Genomic DNA, 15,251 nt, shown 5'->3' with positions numbered 1-15,251 from the left:
TAGGCAGCTGATTACTTTAGATGATTTTCTCAGTAACACAGATTTAATTTAACAAAATTGCATCTGATTTTTGCAGCTGCCACCACAAACAGACCCAATTTGAACATTATCGTTTGCCATTTAGTAAAAGCTCAGGACTGTGGTGGTTGTTTGAGCAGAAGATCTATAAGCAATTCTTTCCAAAGAGAGTAAACTGGTATGCAATGTTGACAATTATCCACCTCCTTGGAGCCACAAACAGAGAGTATTGTGTTCTTTCTACTAGGATCGGGGCATAGTTTCCTCATGCCAGTGAATAACCCCAAATGTGAAGAATTTTTTGTTTTTTTCAACACCAGGAACATTGGCAGAAAAGCCAGCTCCCATTCAAGTTATTCATGGCTTGGGCTCAGATGGGCTCTTGCAAATTGCTGTATTTTTTCACAGTTTATTGCAGAATGCTATCTGCTGTATTCTGGGATGGGCAAACAGAGCCAGCACCCAAGCAAGAAGCCTGGTGGTCTCCCTCTGAGAAAGGACCCTGTGTATAGAAGAGATAGATGGGAGGGAGGTAGAAGAGAGATGAAGCCCAAATATATTCAAAACACAAGCGTGTGTGTGAGATAGAGAGAAATTTTAAAGGATGATCCATTTGATTAACAAATTATGAGGTAGGACATCTCCCTGGGCAGACAGAACGGTTGAGAAGGGAAATGGGGAGGCCCCATGAGAGACCAGAATGCTGGTAATGTCGCAATTGCTTTTGCAAAGGTCTCTGCAAAAGTTGTTTATAACAGTAACACACTATCCCTATCTGCACATATAAGCGACATATTAGCGCAAGACGGTTGCTTTGCTACTGTTGCTCATTCTAGCTCAGTGCTGTATACACTGACTGGCAGCAGCAATCCAGGATTTCAGTCAGGGTGGTCCCCCAGCCCGACCTGCAGGCCAGGAATTGAATCTGGAATCTTCTGCATCAATATCATCATCATAATTTTATTATTTATATGCCACCCATCTGACAGGATTGCCCCAGCCACTCTAGGCGGCTCCCAACAAAATGTTAAAAACACAGTAAAGCATCAAACATTAAAAACGTCCCTATACAGGGCTGCTTCAGATGTCTTCTAAAAGCCCTATGGTTGTTTATTTCCTTGACATCTGATGGGAGGGCGTTCCACAGGGCGGAAGCCACTACCAAGAAGGCCCTCTGCCTGGTTCCCTGTAACCTCACTTCTCACAATGAGGGAACCGCCAGAAGGCCTTTGGAGTTGGACCTCCAAGCAAAGCAGATGCTTTGCTATTGGTAAGTTATGGCCTGTTCACAGTCTCCAAAGAGGTTTAAAATTCCCAAACTGGTGGAGCATCGGAGTGGGGTCGATTTACTGCCCTTTCACAATTTATAATGAAATGGTAGATGAGCACAACCACCAAATCGTTGACTAGGAGAAAACACAACATCTGCAGAATTAAGGATATGTAAATTAAATTTTAAAAATTTCCAAAACCGTATGGGTACTTGGACAAAGGGGAAGTTATATCACTCACAATGAATGACGTCATAGAAAGCAGCCAATCAGTGCTCTTGAGAAGCGGACAATCACCTTCATGCAGCCTTGAGGGATACAGTGCATACAGGTGCAACAAATGGGAACTAAATGTGTATTACCACCCCACACTCCAAAGCAATGTTTGTGCATAAATGCCCTGTGTCTGGAGGCATGGCTCCAAGTGTGATCTGATCATGCAGATATCCCAAGAGCCAAGTAGAAAATAGGGGGTGTTGCCTACACCCCTAGTCATGCAAATGAAGGGGACAACCAGAGCTCACCTCTCTCCCACCCCACCCCTGCTTGGTATGCAATTGTCTCATTAATTAAAATTCTCCGCAGGCTGCATTGTTTGCTTACAGGGGAGGGCGATTCCTCTAAGCTACCTTGGCAGCCAGACTCCTAACAGGTGCTTTGCAAATAATCAATCCCTGGGCTTCCGGGATCGGTGAGCTGCTTCTACTCCCCACCTGGCAACAAGCGCAGGAAGGGCAGCTGCTGAAGACAACTCCATAAGTCGGTGTGGACAGCGAGAGAGTGTGTGTGTTGGGCATTCCATGGCTTCCCTCTGAGCACAGTCCTGGATACAGTATCTCATGAGGAAGAGCAATAAACAGGGGACTTAAAAGAGGATATACACCCGGAACTCCTAAGCAAGCAGGTATGCGGTGTGAAAAAGGAAGAATAAACTGGATAGTTTAGCGAGGTCTCCTAGAAGAAAGGGTGGGTGGGGAGCATGAGGTTTTTGCTTGTTACTCCTTCGCAAAGGAGCTACTGCCTGCTGTGTTGGTAAAGGCGAAAAACAACACCACCTAAGCAACTTGGGGGAGCAGCTATTAAGTTAGGTCTCATGCGTTTTTGGAGAAGGGAGGTTTGAGTCCTACAGAGTTAAGGAGAGGAACGAAGGATGGAAGAATACAGGCTGCTGGAGAGGAAAGTGATGTGACCCAATTGTAAAATAGGTAGGGGACCCTGTACCTTTAATAGCTGTGTCAGAGACAGAAGTTGTTGTGTTGCTGGCCTTCTCTGCAATTGTAAAAGGCATCTATGCTACATCTTCTTATAATCAATCACCCTAGGGGGAGGCTTTTTAATGGATTAGAATCACAGCTCCCCCCCTCCCCATTTGCTTGGGTGGCTCTTGTGCTTTTAAAGCTGGCAGAAATTCAACAGGTTGGGCAAACTTTCCCTATCGCTGCATCAGTTCCTGTCACAGACATTTAGAGACAGATTATGAGAAAACTCCTGACTGAAAAGTGTGGCGTCTCTAAAGCGGGTGGACATAGTCCAGGATTTTCTCTGGAAATGAATGGGTGGCATGGGAACATGACTCCAAGATGGTTTGATGGCCTTACAATTTTTTTTAAAAAAAATCATCCTGACTTACGGCTCCTTAATTAATATTTATTTTATCATTACTTTCATATCACAACTTCCCTCCAAGGAGCTAAAAAGTGGTGTGCCAAGTTCTCCCCAGCCTGATTTCACCCTCCCAACAACCCTGTGAGGTAGGTTAAGCTGAGAGATGGTGGCTGGCCCCATGTCAGCCACTGAGTTTCATGGCTGAGTGGGCATTTGAACCCTGGCCTTCCAGATCGTAGCCCAGCAGTCTAACCACTGCACTGTATGTTACACCCTCCTCTCTTTGTAGAGGACCCAAGAGTCTCTGCTTCCTTTGGTTTCTATATAGCCCTCTAACTCACCATAAAGGTGGGGTTCTAAATAAACAACGTAATATAATCTTATCTGCAATTTCCTGTGTGGCACCTAATGTACCTGGCAGGCTTGGGTTGGACAGGCAGTGAAACAGGAGTGGCTGTTTTCTCAAGGAAGTCCACCACAATCTTGTAAAGTACTATTTCCTTCACTCTTCTGGAAAAACACAAGCAGAACAATCTCATTATACTATTCCCCCACTCTTCTTGTATGCTTTAGGAACTGTGACCGTACAAAGGGATGGCCCACGATTCAGCCGAGGAGATGCACCTGCAGCTGTGAAAGGACACCCTTCTTTAAACTTTTGGCTTCCTCCACACCTCCCTGGGAAAGCAATTCCCACCCACTGCATAACAGGAAAATCAGCCTGCAGAAGATATGTTCAGTTGTGAACCTGTCACACATCTGAAATGCTGAGATCTAAGAAGCTGAGCAGGTAAAAAGAGGACATGTGCTCCTGTTCATTGGATGGAAATCCCAGTGCTGAATCTTGAAAGCTGATTGGCTAAGAAGAATCGGCAACCTTAAACTCTTCCTTGGATAAAAGGAGGAAAGATTTCATAATGCTAATTCACCAGTGAGCAGGGATGCACTCTTCATCCTCATAGGCTAAGAACAGAATACTGTATTATTTCACTGGTTGATTGGCTGGAGAGTCTGGCCGGCATGGGATTTTAATTTCTTCTTCATTCATTGGGTCTGCTTAAGGGACTTGTTCCAGGAACTGACAGACTGCCATTGGCCAAGGACTGTGGGAATTTCCACCTTTGGGGTGACCTAGACCCAGTTGTTTATTCACAGAAAATAGCAATCATCCTAGCAGATAACTGGAGCAGAATATTCTCATTGCCTAGGTGAGGATAACTTCTGACTTCTGGCCCGTAAGAGAAGACGAAACTTCTCACCAGAAACAACTGGATCTAGGAAAGTTGGAACTCTTTGATTAATCATTTTGAGATGTTTCTACACTCTCACACAGCCATTTTCTGCAAGTGTGGGAAAGTGTCTGCAAGTGGAAGGACGAGTAGTGGTTTTTCCAAATGAACTCCTGGGAAGGTTTTGGCTTTGTGAATGTGTAGGAGGTGTATTTCCTTTTTGTAAAAAAAAAAAAAAAATCATCTGAAGCTGCAAAAAAGAGGATTGCACAGACTGGCAGAAGACGTCAGAGAAAGAACTACTGTTCTCGAGATGTGCCTTGAAAGGTTACCTGGCAAGACAAGATAATATGCCGGTTGATGCACAATTTCACAAACTCAACAAGAGAACCTAGGAGATTTATGCTCTTGGATGCTGTTTTTTAAACCCAATAGGCTCAACCCCCAATCAGAGAGCCCAGCTTGTATTATTCTCACTGTTCTAACCTTCTAGACCTCCCTGCCCACCCAAGTGTCACACAGCTTGCTGGTTCCCTTTAGTCTTTGCCTACTAAGCAAGAGTTTCCTCCTGCCCCACATTCTGCTAATCTCGTCATCCCCCATAAAGATTGCAGAGTCCAGTTGCATACAAGAGATCTGATAGCCCAACTAGAGATTTGTTCCATAGGCTCTTAGTTTCAAATGAATTTCCCATAATTTCCACCAGTGGGAATGAAGGCAATTCACAAACTGAAGTGGGTGACAGCTCTAGTAGATTATTTTTGTTTGTAAATGTCCTGTGTCCTGTGTAAAGGTGGCACAACCTTGAATTATGATTCAAGGGGATGCTAGAGTAACAGGCAAACAGTTGTGTGGCCACCAGCTCTAGCACTGGTTAGTACAACTGGTACTTTGGGCATTTGTTTTGTATTTTACGGCTGTTCCCCATCCACCCCCGGACATATTTTTTGAGCAGTGATTACCAGGATAACTACCGTTACTCATACCTTTGGATGTAGATCATATTGTGTTTAGGGTTAAAAGGGTTTTAGAATCAAATTATACTCTTCATGAGGCTGAGATCTGGAATCTAGAGGCACCAACTCTATTTTGACACGTACCATGAAAACGGGTTGCCTATATGATAGTTCCCATGAATGTAAATAGAGAGCAGGTGATAAGGAGTTATGGATGTGGTAAACTGAGATGCAGTGTCAACGTTAGGCTTATCTGGACAAGGGGTGGAAGGAGGTCCTGAGTCCTGGTATCCAGCATTAGAATAATCCAGTGTGCCATCAGGGTTTAGAAAGTGAAACTAAGGCGCTTAGGTCACCTGAAAACGGTGAAAGTTATGGTTGAACTAGCCACTGGGGCTGTCCCATGAACAATGATCGTTCTTATTTCTATGCCCTCAACAGCTGCAGAGGCTAAAATCCACACACAGAAGTTCTGTTAAAGAGGCAGGAGCAGGGCACGCTTTTTCTTTTTCGACATGACAGAAGAATTTTAGGTTAAGGATGCAAGATTATATGGCTGCTTACCCAGAGGGTTTGGAAAGGCCCGCTCTGGTTACAGGGTAGAGTTGTGGGTATAACTGAATGCCCTTTCCCCAAAGGCCATGGCAGGTTCCCAGGTCCTCTGCTTGGAGAGCGAAGAGCCGTATGCTAAAGTAACGGAATCGAACCCTGAATTTTATTATTGTGAGGGTCAGCGGGTAGCTCTCGAAGCGCTGCTCACTAAAGGCGAAGAGGCGTTTAAGGAGTGCATCTCCCAGGAAAAGCTGCGCCCCTTTCTGTCAGATGGAGAGCTGCAGGAACTGAAGGCAGCTGCAGAAGACTCGCGGGCTCCCTCGCCAGGTGGAACTGGCAATGGTGGCCGCGGGGGCAAGGGATCAAGCCTCAGCTACTGGCCTGGACGTTCGGACGAGCCTACTCCAGAGCTGGAGCTAGGGTGGCCGGAGAACAGCGTTTGGAAAGGGATTACCCGTGTGGAGGTCTATACCCACCCACCAGGAGAGGGAGCGCCCCACATCAAGGAGCTGGTGCGAAGATACATCCAGCAAGCCAACAAGGTACTGAGGAAAGGTAGCAGCACCCTTCTAGATGTTGTGGATATGGAGGAGAATAGCCACATTAGCCAAAGGTGCATTTCATAGAATCATAGAGTTGGAAGAGACCACAAGGGCCATCGAGTCCAACCCCCTGCCAAGCAGGAAACACCATCAGAGCACTCCTGACATATGGTTGTCAAGCCTCTGCTTAAAGACCTCCAAAGAAGGAGACTCCACCACACTCCTTGGCAGCAAATTCCACGTCGAACAGCTCTTACTGTCAGGAAGTTCTTCCTAATGTTTAGGTGGAATCTTCTTTCTTGTAGTTTGTATCTATTGCTCCGTGTCCGCTTCTCTGGAGCAGCAGAAAACAACCTTTCTCCCTCCTCTATGTGACATCCTTTTATATATTTGAACATGGCTATCGTCTTGTAAAATTTTTTATTAATTTACAACAAAACAAAACATACATAAAATTTTTCACATCCAATTTTCACAAATTGCTTCTTTTCTGGACTTCCTTCAGTTTCTCCGTAAACCATCCATAGTCATTATTTTAAATACGCATTTCGTAATTTATATTGTCATTATTTATACCCTTAGTTTCCCTTCTCTTTAAACGATACTTCTTGGTTTTTCACAGTACTTTTTTAAACCCCTCTAGCGTCATCTGTCCCTCACTTATACTTTCCAGATATTCCACAAATTTCCCCCAGTCCTCGATGAACTTTTGGTCTCTCAGATATCTAATTTTCCCAGTCAGTTTATCCAACTCTGCATAGTCTAACAGCTTCATTCTCCATTCTTCCACTGTCAGTATTTCCTGTTGTTTCCATTTCTGAGCCAGTAACACTCTTGCTGCAGTCACTGCATATTGGAAAAATTTACAGTCCTTTCTCTTTATCTCATTTCCTAATATTCCTAACAGAAAGGCTTCAGGTTTCTTTGTAAATGTGTATTTTAGAATCTTCTTCAATTCATTATATATCCTTTCCCAGAAGTCTTTCACTTTCTTACATTCCCACCACATATGATAAAAAGAGCCTTCTTTATCTTTACATTTCCAACACTTATTACATGTCTGATACATTTTTGCTAATTTCACCGGTGTTATATACCATCTATAAAACATTTTCATAACGTTCTCTTTTAACGTCATACATGCTGTAAATTTTAGATTTTCTTTCCATAGTTTTTCCCAATCCTCAAATTGTATATTATATTCAACATCTCTGGCCCAGTGTATCATTACCGACTTAACTTCCTCATCTTTTAAATTCCATTCTAACAACAGCTTGTTCATTTTGGATAGAATTTTGTGATCATTATTTATTATTTCAATCTGAAATCTTGAATCTTTATCAGCATAACCGCCATCTTTTATATCTTTCCTAAACATTTCATTTATTTGAAAATAATGCAACCAATCATATACATGTTCTTTAACTTGTTCGTATGGTTTCATTTTCCATTTACCCCTTTCTTTAAATAGCAGTTGACCATATGTGATCCAATTGCCTCTCATATTAATTTTCTTTACACTCATGACTTCTAACGGAGATAACCAGTGTGGTACTTTAGGTTCTAATAGGTTTTTGTACCTATCCCATACTTCAATCAAAGGACCTCTGAAGATGTGGCTCTCAAAACCTTTATGGATTTTCTTTTTCTCATACCATAAATATGCGTGCCACCCAAATCTGTTATCAAACCCCTCTAAATCTAACAGTTCTTTGTTTTCTAGTTTTATCCAGTCTTTCAACCAGCAAAGGCAAGATGACTCATAATATAATTTCAAGTCTGGCAGGGCAAAGCCGCCTCTTTCTTTCGCATCTGTTAATAACTTAAACTGAATTCTCGGCTTTTTGCCCTGCCAAATATATCTTGAAATTGCTCTTTGCCATTCTTTGAAAATCTTGTTTCCCTTAATTATAGGGAGAGTCTGGAATAAAAATAACATCTTTGGGAGCACGTTCATCTTAATTGTAGATATCCTACCCCAAAGTGACAACTTCATTCTTCCCCACACCTCTAGGTCCTTTCTTAGGTCCATTCCACACTGGTTCGTAATTGTTCTTGTATAAATCTATATTTTTAGGGGTTACCCATATTCCTAGATATTTCACCTTTCTGACCACCTCTATCTCTGTTTGTTGTTGCATTACTTCAATTACACTTTGATCCATATTCTTCGCAATCATTTTCGTTTTCTTCTTATTTAATCTAAAACCTGCCACTTTTCCAAATTGCTCAATTTCTTCCAATACTTCTTTTGCTGTGTTCATTGGTTCTTCTATCGTTATTACCAAATCATCTGCAAATGCTTTAACTTTATATTCATTTTGGCCAATTGTTACTCCTTTTATTTTCCTATTTTGTCTTATCGAATTCAAAAGAACTTCTAACACCATTATGAATAATAATGGGGAAAGTGGACATCCTTGTCTTGTTCCTTTTGCTATCTTTATTTCTTCTGTAACTACATTATTTATAATCAATTTTGCTTTTTGTTCTGTATAAATTGCCTTTATTCCATTGAAGAATTCTTTACCAACCTCCATATGTTCCAAATTTTTTAACATAAAGTCCCATGTTATATTGTCAAAGGCCTTCTCTGCATCCACAAACATCATTATGGCTTGTTTCTCATTCCTGGCAGACAGATATTCCACTATATTTATTATATTTCTTATATTGTCTTTCATCTGCCTGCCTGGTAAGAAACCCGCTTGATCCCTGTGAATAATTTCTAACAATATATTTTTCATTCTTTTCGCAAGAATTCCTGTGAAAATTTTATAGTCTGTGTTTAATAATGAGATCGGCCTGTAGTTTTTTACTTCAGTTAGATCTGAATCCTGTTTTGGAATTAATGTAATATATGCTTCTTTCCATGTTTCTGGTATGTCTCTTTCTCTTAAGATGTTGTTCATTACTTCTTTCAATGAACATGGCTATCATATCACCCCTTAACCTTCTCTTCTCCAGGCTAAACATGCCCAGCTCCCTTAGCCGTTCCTCATAAGGCATCGTTTCCAGGCCTTTGACCATTTTGGTTGCCCTCCTCTGGACACGTTCCAGTTTGTCAGTGTCCTTCTTGAACTGTGGTGCCAAGAACTGGACACAGTACTCCAGGTGAGGTCTGACCAGAGCAGAATACAGTGGCACTATTACTTCCCTTGATCTAGATGCTATACTCCTATTGATGCAGCCCAGAATTGCATTGGCTTTTTTAGCTGCCGCGTCACACTGTTGGCTCATGTCAAGTTTGTGGTCAACCAAGACTCCTAGATCCTTTTCACATGTACTGCTCTCAAGCCAGGTGTCACCCATCTTGTATTTGTGCCTCTCATTTTTTTTGCCCAAGTGCAATACTTTACATTTCTCCCTGTTAAAATTCATCTTGTTTGTTTTGGCCCAGTTCTCTAATCTGTCAAGGTCGTTTAGAAGTGTGATCCTGTCCTCTGGGGTGTTAGCCACCCCTCCCAGTTTGGTGTCATCTGCAAATTTGATCAGGATGCCCTTGAGTCCATCATCCAAGTCGTTGATAAAGATATTGAATAAGACCGGGCCCAAGACAGAACCCTGTGGCACCCCACTAGTCACTCTTCTCCAGGATGAAGAGGAACCATTGATGAGCACCCTTTGGGTTCGGTCAGTCAGCCAGTTACAAATCCACTGAGTGGTAGCATAGTCAAGACCGCATTTTACCAGCTTCTTTACAAGAATATCATGGGGCACCTTGTCAAATGCCTTGCTGAAATCAAGGTAGGCTACATCCACTGCGTTCCCTTCATCTACCAGGCTTGTAATTCTGTCAAAAAACGAGATCAGGTTAGTCTGACATGACTTCTTTTTCAGAACTCCATGCTGACTATTGGTGATCACAGCATTCCTTTCTAGGTGCTCACAGACTGTTTGCTTAATGATCTGCTCCAGAATCTTCCCTGGTATTGATGTCAGACTGACTGGGCGGTAATTATTTGGGTCCTCTCTTTTCCCCTTTTTGAAAATAGGGACAACATTTGCCCTCCTCCAGTCTGCTGGGACTTCGCCTGTTCTCCAGGAATTCTCAAAGATGACTGCCAGTGGTTCTGATATCACATCTGCCAGTTCTTTTAATACTCTTGGATGCAGTTCATCTGGCCCTGGAGACTTGAATACATCTAAACTAGCCAAGTATTCTTGTACTAACTCCTTAGTTATTCTGGGCTGTGTTTCCTCTGCTGAATCATTTGCTCTTCAGGTCGGGCATTGTTTTCTTTATCGGAGAAGACTCAGGCAAAGAAGGCATTGAGGAATTCAGCCCTTTCTGTGTCCCCTGTTTGCATTTCACCATCTTCTCCTCTGAGTGACCCCACTGTTTCTTTGTTCTTCCTTTTGCTACGAACATACCCATAAAAGCCTTTTTTGTTGCTTTTAACCTCTCTAGCAAGCCTGAGTTCATTCTGTGCTTTAGCTTTTCTGACTTTTCTAAAACATACATTTCCACATAATTACCGTACTTCACAACAACCCCCGCTTTCTTTCTCTTTTTATCTCTCATCTCTCTCAAAACTGCCCCCCTATCTTGTGAGTGTGATATGTGATCCACAGTAAAAAAGGATCAAAAACAGTGGCACAAATAGTATTGATTCTCAGTGTGCTTCAAGGAAGCTCTATCTCTGGGAAATGAAATTAAAACACCACCACTTGGGAGAACTTTTCTGTTGCAGCTCAGTTGAGCAGATACAGACTGTGATCCTATAATCACTAACCTGGGAGTAAGCAGCACTGAACTTGGTAAAGTTATTTTCCAAACAGACACATACATGATTTTGCTCTAAATTCCACTCCACTCCACCTCTAGAGAGTTTCCTCAAAGCATACTGAGAGGCATTTTTGGCTGTGCAGGGGTTTATTTATTTATTGTCATCATTCCTATGTTTGTGTTCCCCCTTCACAAAGTGGAGGGAAATTCAGAGCATTTTTACCCTAATCAATTTCCTTGGAAGTGAGAGGATGGGAGATTTATGGTGCTCTGTACTGGTGTATTTACAGATTTACAGGTTCAGCAAGTAGGACAGAGGTCAGAAGCAAACATGCAGTCCATGTTAGTATTATAATCACGTCTAAGTATTGCTTTCCAGCTGCACACACACACACACACACACACACACACACACACAACATCAATTTCAGTACCAACATACTACCACCCAAATTAAGAAATCTCATTAAATTAAATACAAAAATAAAATCTATACAAGGTTAAAATGGCAGTTTAGTGAAAGAAATTATATTTTTGTTTTTAGATTCAAGATGGGGAAACTGTTGACCTCCAGATGGTAATGGACCACAACTCCCATCAGCCCTGGTCATTAGCCATGTTGACTTGGGCTGATGGAAGCTGGAGTCAAAAAACACCTGCAGGGCCAGATTCCCCAACACTGCTTTAGGCAATGTACATATATGTTGCAGCAGGCACCATCTTAAAAGAGATATTCTCTCCTGTGTGAGAGTGAAGAGGGGAATGCTTTTTAATATATGCATCTGATCGATCAATCACTTAAGGGTTGCAACACCAGTACAAATGGACGTAACTGGCATTCCAGATGCTTGAATTAGCCATTTTCTTTGTAAGCCCGCCTTGGAAATAAATCTCAAATTTCCTTATTCAGTAAGCAACCAGAAGGGAGGCTCACGAGGGAGGGGGAAGACTCAGAACAAAAGCTAGCGATATATTTGCTCATTCAACAGTAAGGATGCAAATCGAGTCACTGTGCATACAATGCACACCCCTGACTTGGCTCTCATCACTGTTGATTTGGGGATATTTAATTCTGAAAGCAAAATTGCATGACTTCTGTCTAGTTATATATCCCACAAGCCAAACTGTTTGTCCTCCAGGTGATTGCCATTGTCATGGATGTTTTCACGGACCCCGACATCCTCTTAGATCTGTATGATGCGGCACTCAGGCGCCGAGTCCCCGTCTACATTATTCTCAGCAGAGAGCATCTTGCCTCCTTCCTCACCATGGCTGAGAAAACGTGCCTTAATGTCCGTCACACAGAGGTGAGATGGGGAGGGCTTTGGTTCTGTACAGGTCTTTCCACCCCCAGAGGCAGAGGCAGCTGCATCTCAGTTGACTCTCACCTCCTGTGCTTTCCAAAAAAACAAGGAATCACTAGCAGACTTTGCTAAAATAATAGGGGCAAAGGTTGGTTTGTGGTGCCTTTGGAATGAGGTCCCCAAGGAGGTGCATCAGAAGGGATACCGCCATTATTATTATTATTTAGATACACAGTGCAAACCTGTATAGTCTACTCAGAAGTGAGACATGCAGAATTCAATGGGGCATACTCTTAGGTAACTGGCTACAGGATTCCAGCCTCAAAAGAAGCAGCAGCAGCAAAGCAGGTATTTTTTAATTGGTTTGGGGGGAATTCTAGGACCAGTTCCTTACTCAAGTTGGGTTTTTGTAAGTGGGATGCAAGCATTCCTTTTGCCCAGAAGTAGTGCAGGAAAACAGTGGAAGCTCGGGGTGCCTGGCGTGCTCTGGTCCATGGGGTCACGGAGAGTCGGACACGACTGAACAATGAAGTGCAGGGAAAATGTAGTGGCTGTTTCTATGTAATTGTTCAACCCCTTTTTAGAATCTGAGAGTCCGAGTCATCCGGGGTTGCACTTTTCAAAGCAGACAGCAGAAGCAGGTCACAGGGACCGTGAAGGAGAAATTTGTCCTGGTTGACGGGGAAGTCGTGATCACTGGCAGCTACAGGTAAGGAGTTCTCCTTACCTCTTCTTAAAGAGCATTTTTGCAGTGCGTGAGCTGCTGCAAATGGAGCAAAGCTTTAAAGAGTCACACCTGCACTCTTTGATACTCAGGGTGCCTCTGGACCCATGTGGGACTCAGAGGCACTTTGGAGAAGGGATGGGGGAGGGAATTTGATTCAGTTTGCATTGAAAGTCAAACTTACCTAATTTGCCCTTACCAAAACACAGGCAGCCTTCAAAATTCACACTCCTCTGAATTTTCTCCAGACAGTAATGTATACAAAAATTGCACATTGTACTGCAAAGTGTGTAGATAAATGCAGGCGTTTGGAGAAATAAGATATAAAAATGCATTACATTAGGCAAAACTTTTTTGCAAAAATGTGTACATCAGGCAAAACTGCATACAAAAATGTGTATATTGAGATAAATTTGCATTTAAATTCTAATGAATCTTCATAAGGACTTTAATAAACATAAACATAATAAACTGTTGTAAACTAAGAGGCTGACAGATTCACCCATCCCCACTCTGAGAAGCTAAAGTTGGCAGCTGCAGCTGTTCTGAGCTTTGCTCCATTTGCAGAAGTGAGCCTGCTATAGAAAATGCATGGAGGGGACTGAAGGCTACTTTGGCACTGTTGCTTGGGAAAGGGAAGGGGCTACAAGATCCTGCACCTATGCCTGGTGGTTTGGCCTTAGTGGCTGCACTGGAGAAAGTGTCCCCATCATGCCTCTGGAGTGAGGAACCTTTGGCCCTCCGGAAGTTCCTGAACTACTGCTCCATTGGTTATGCTTGCTAAGGCTGACGGGAGTTGTATGTGGAGGGCCAAAGGTTTCCTACGCCTGCTCTGAGTGTATTACTCCAAGATTGGAAGCTGCCTGAGACCATGTTTTGGCTTCCACACTTTGCCTCTTTCAAGTTAAGGGGACCCACAGAGTACATCTTGTCCATGGGCCCTTAAAATCTGGAGCTGGCATGGATGTTGCACCCTCCCCCATTTCTTTCCTGGAATAATTGCATCTCATTCTATTTTCATGCTACATACTCAGCTCCTGATCCCCCTATAATTACTCACAGTAAAGACTGCCAGACTCGGTAGAAAACTAGAGTTACCACCTTTTGTAGAGGCAGCCTCTGTGTCTTTAACGAGCCACATGACAGGCAAGAATACAACAAGCGATGCTTTTTGACAGCACACTGCTGGGGAACGCTGCCTCTGTTCCGTTTCTGCCTGTCATACACATGTTTAATGTGTTAAAGAGCCTCTCTTTGCATGGCAGAAAAGATGGCATCCCATATAGGAGATGGATCTCTGTGACTACAACCTCCCACGAGGGGTTGATGCATGTCTTGGGGCACGAAATACCTGCCACCGACAAAGCGTCCTTCTCTCAGGGACTTCAAATTACATCATATGATTTATTGTTTGTTTCAGTGAAACTTTAGTATTTGTTTTGATGTGACTGGAAATACGGCCTTTTCTGCTTTAGTTCTCAGTTGTCAGCAGAGAGAGCCTGTGACGGTGCTGAAATTCAGCTGGATTTGGGCCAGGGATTTGGGATTATTACTTGACAGGACTCCTTCCTAATTGGTTCCAGGACTTGCTGGCATCCATTAGCAGATTTCCTAGAGAGTGACAACTCAGCCATAGTTCAATCTTTAGTTTCAGCAGAAACTGATTCATTTCCTAGTTTCTTCCACATTTCACTCAGCTCTAAACCACAGATGGTGCTTAAGAGCCCTAAGAGCCCAGGAATTAAGGCACTGTATCTCATTTCTCAAGGACACAGTGGTGGCTGCTGCCCATTGGAGCTGGTTGCGCAGAAGGCAAGGAGGCCAGCAGCAGGTGGCGGCAGAGCCAGCAACAAGCAGAGCAAAATGATTCTAGCTTTGCTGAATTTATGTAAAACTAAAGAGGAGGAGGGCAGGATGTGAGTGGCGCTGTGGGTTAAACCACAGAGCCTAGGACTTGCCGATCAGAAGGTTGGCGGTTTGAATCCCCGCAACGGGGTGAGCTCCCGTTGCTCGGTCCCTGCTCCTGCCAACCTAGCAGTTCGAAAGCACGTCAAAGTGCAAGTAGATAAATAGGTACTGCTCCGGCGGGAAGGTAAACGGCGTTTCCGTGCGCTGCTCGGGTTTGCCAGAAGCGGCTTAGTCTGTAGACAAACACCGGCTCCCTCGGCCAGTAAAGCGAGATGAGCACCGCAACCCCAGAGTCGTCCACGACTGGACCTAATGGTCAGGGGTCCCTTTACCTTTTACTAAAGAGGAGGAAGCTGACAGTCAGGACCAACATCTGGGGTTGTTGTATATAGGCAGGCAGACAGTGGGGAACT

The 15,251-nt window shown here is 43.3% G+C and overlaps 1 protein-coding gene across 1 annotated transcript in view; it reads left to right on the top strand.

The window, feature by feature from the left end:
* Positions 1-1,926: 1,926 nt before the first annotated feature.
* Positions 1,927-15,251, top strand: part of FAM83E (family with sequence similarity 83 member E) — a 26,827-nt gene continuing 13,502 nt past the window's right edge. The window contains exons 1-5 of the mRNA XM_080977505.1: positions 1,927-2,193; positions 3,468-3,684; positions 5,718-6,173; positions 12,042-12,209; positions 12,791-12,915. Of these exons, the coding sequence (XP_080833631.1) occupies positions 5,721-6,173; positions 12,042-12,209; positions 12,791-12,915 (746 nt within the window). The 5' untranslated portion in view covers positions 1,927-2,193; positions 3,468-3,684; positions 5,718-5,720. The remainder of the gene's footprint in view (positions 2,194-3,467; positions 3,685-5,717; positions 6,174-12,041; positions 12,210-12,790; positions 12,916-15,251) is intronic.

The sequence above is a fragment of the Podarcis pityusensis genome (genome assembly GCF_964106645.2).
Source record: "Podarcis pityusensis genome assembly, chromosome: 13".
Classification (NCBI taxonomy): domain Eukaryota; kingdom Metazoa; phylum Chordata; class Lepidosauria; order Squamata; family Lacertidae; genus Podarcis; species Podarcis pityusensis.
The sequence above is the reverse complement of the archived record's forward strand: the minus strand, read 5'-3'. Positions and strand labels throughout refer to the sequence as shown.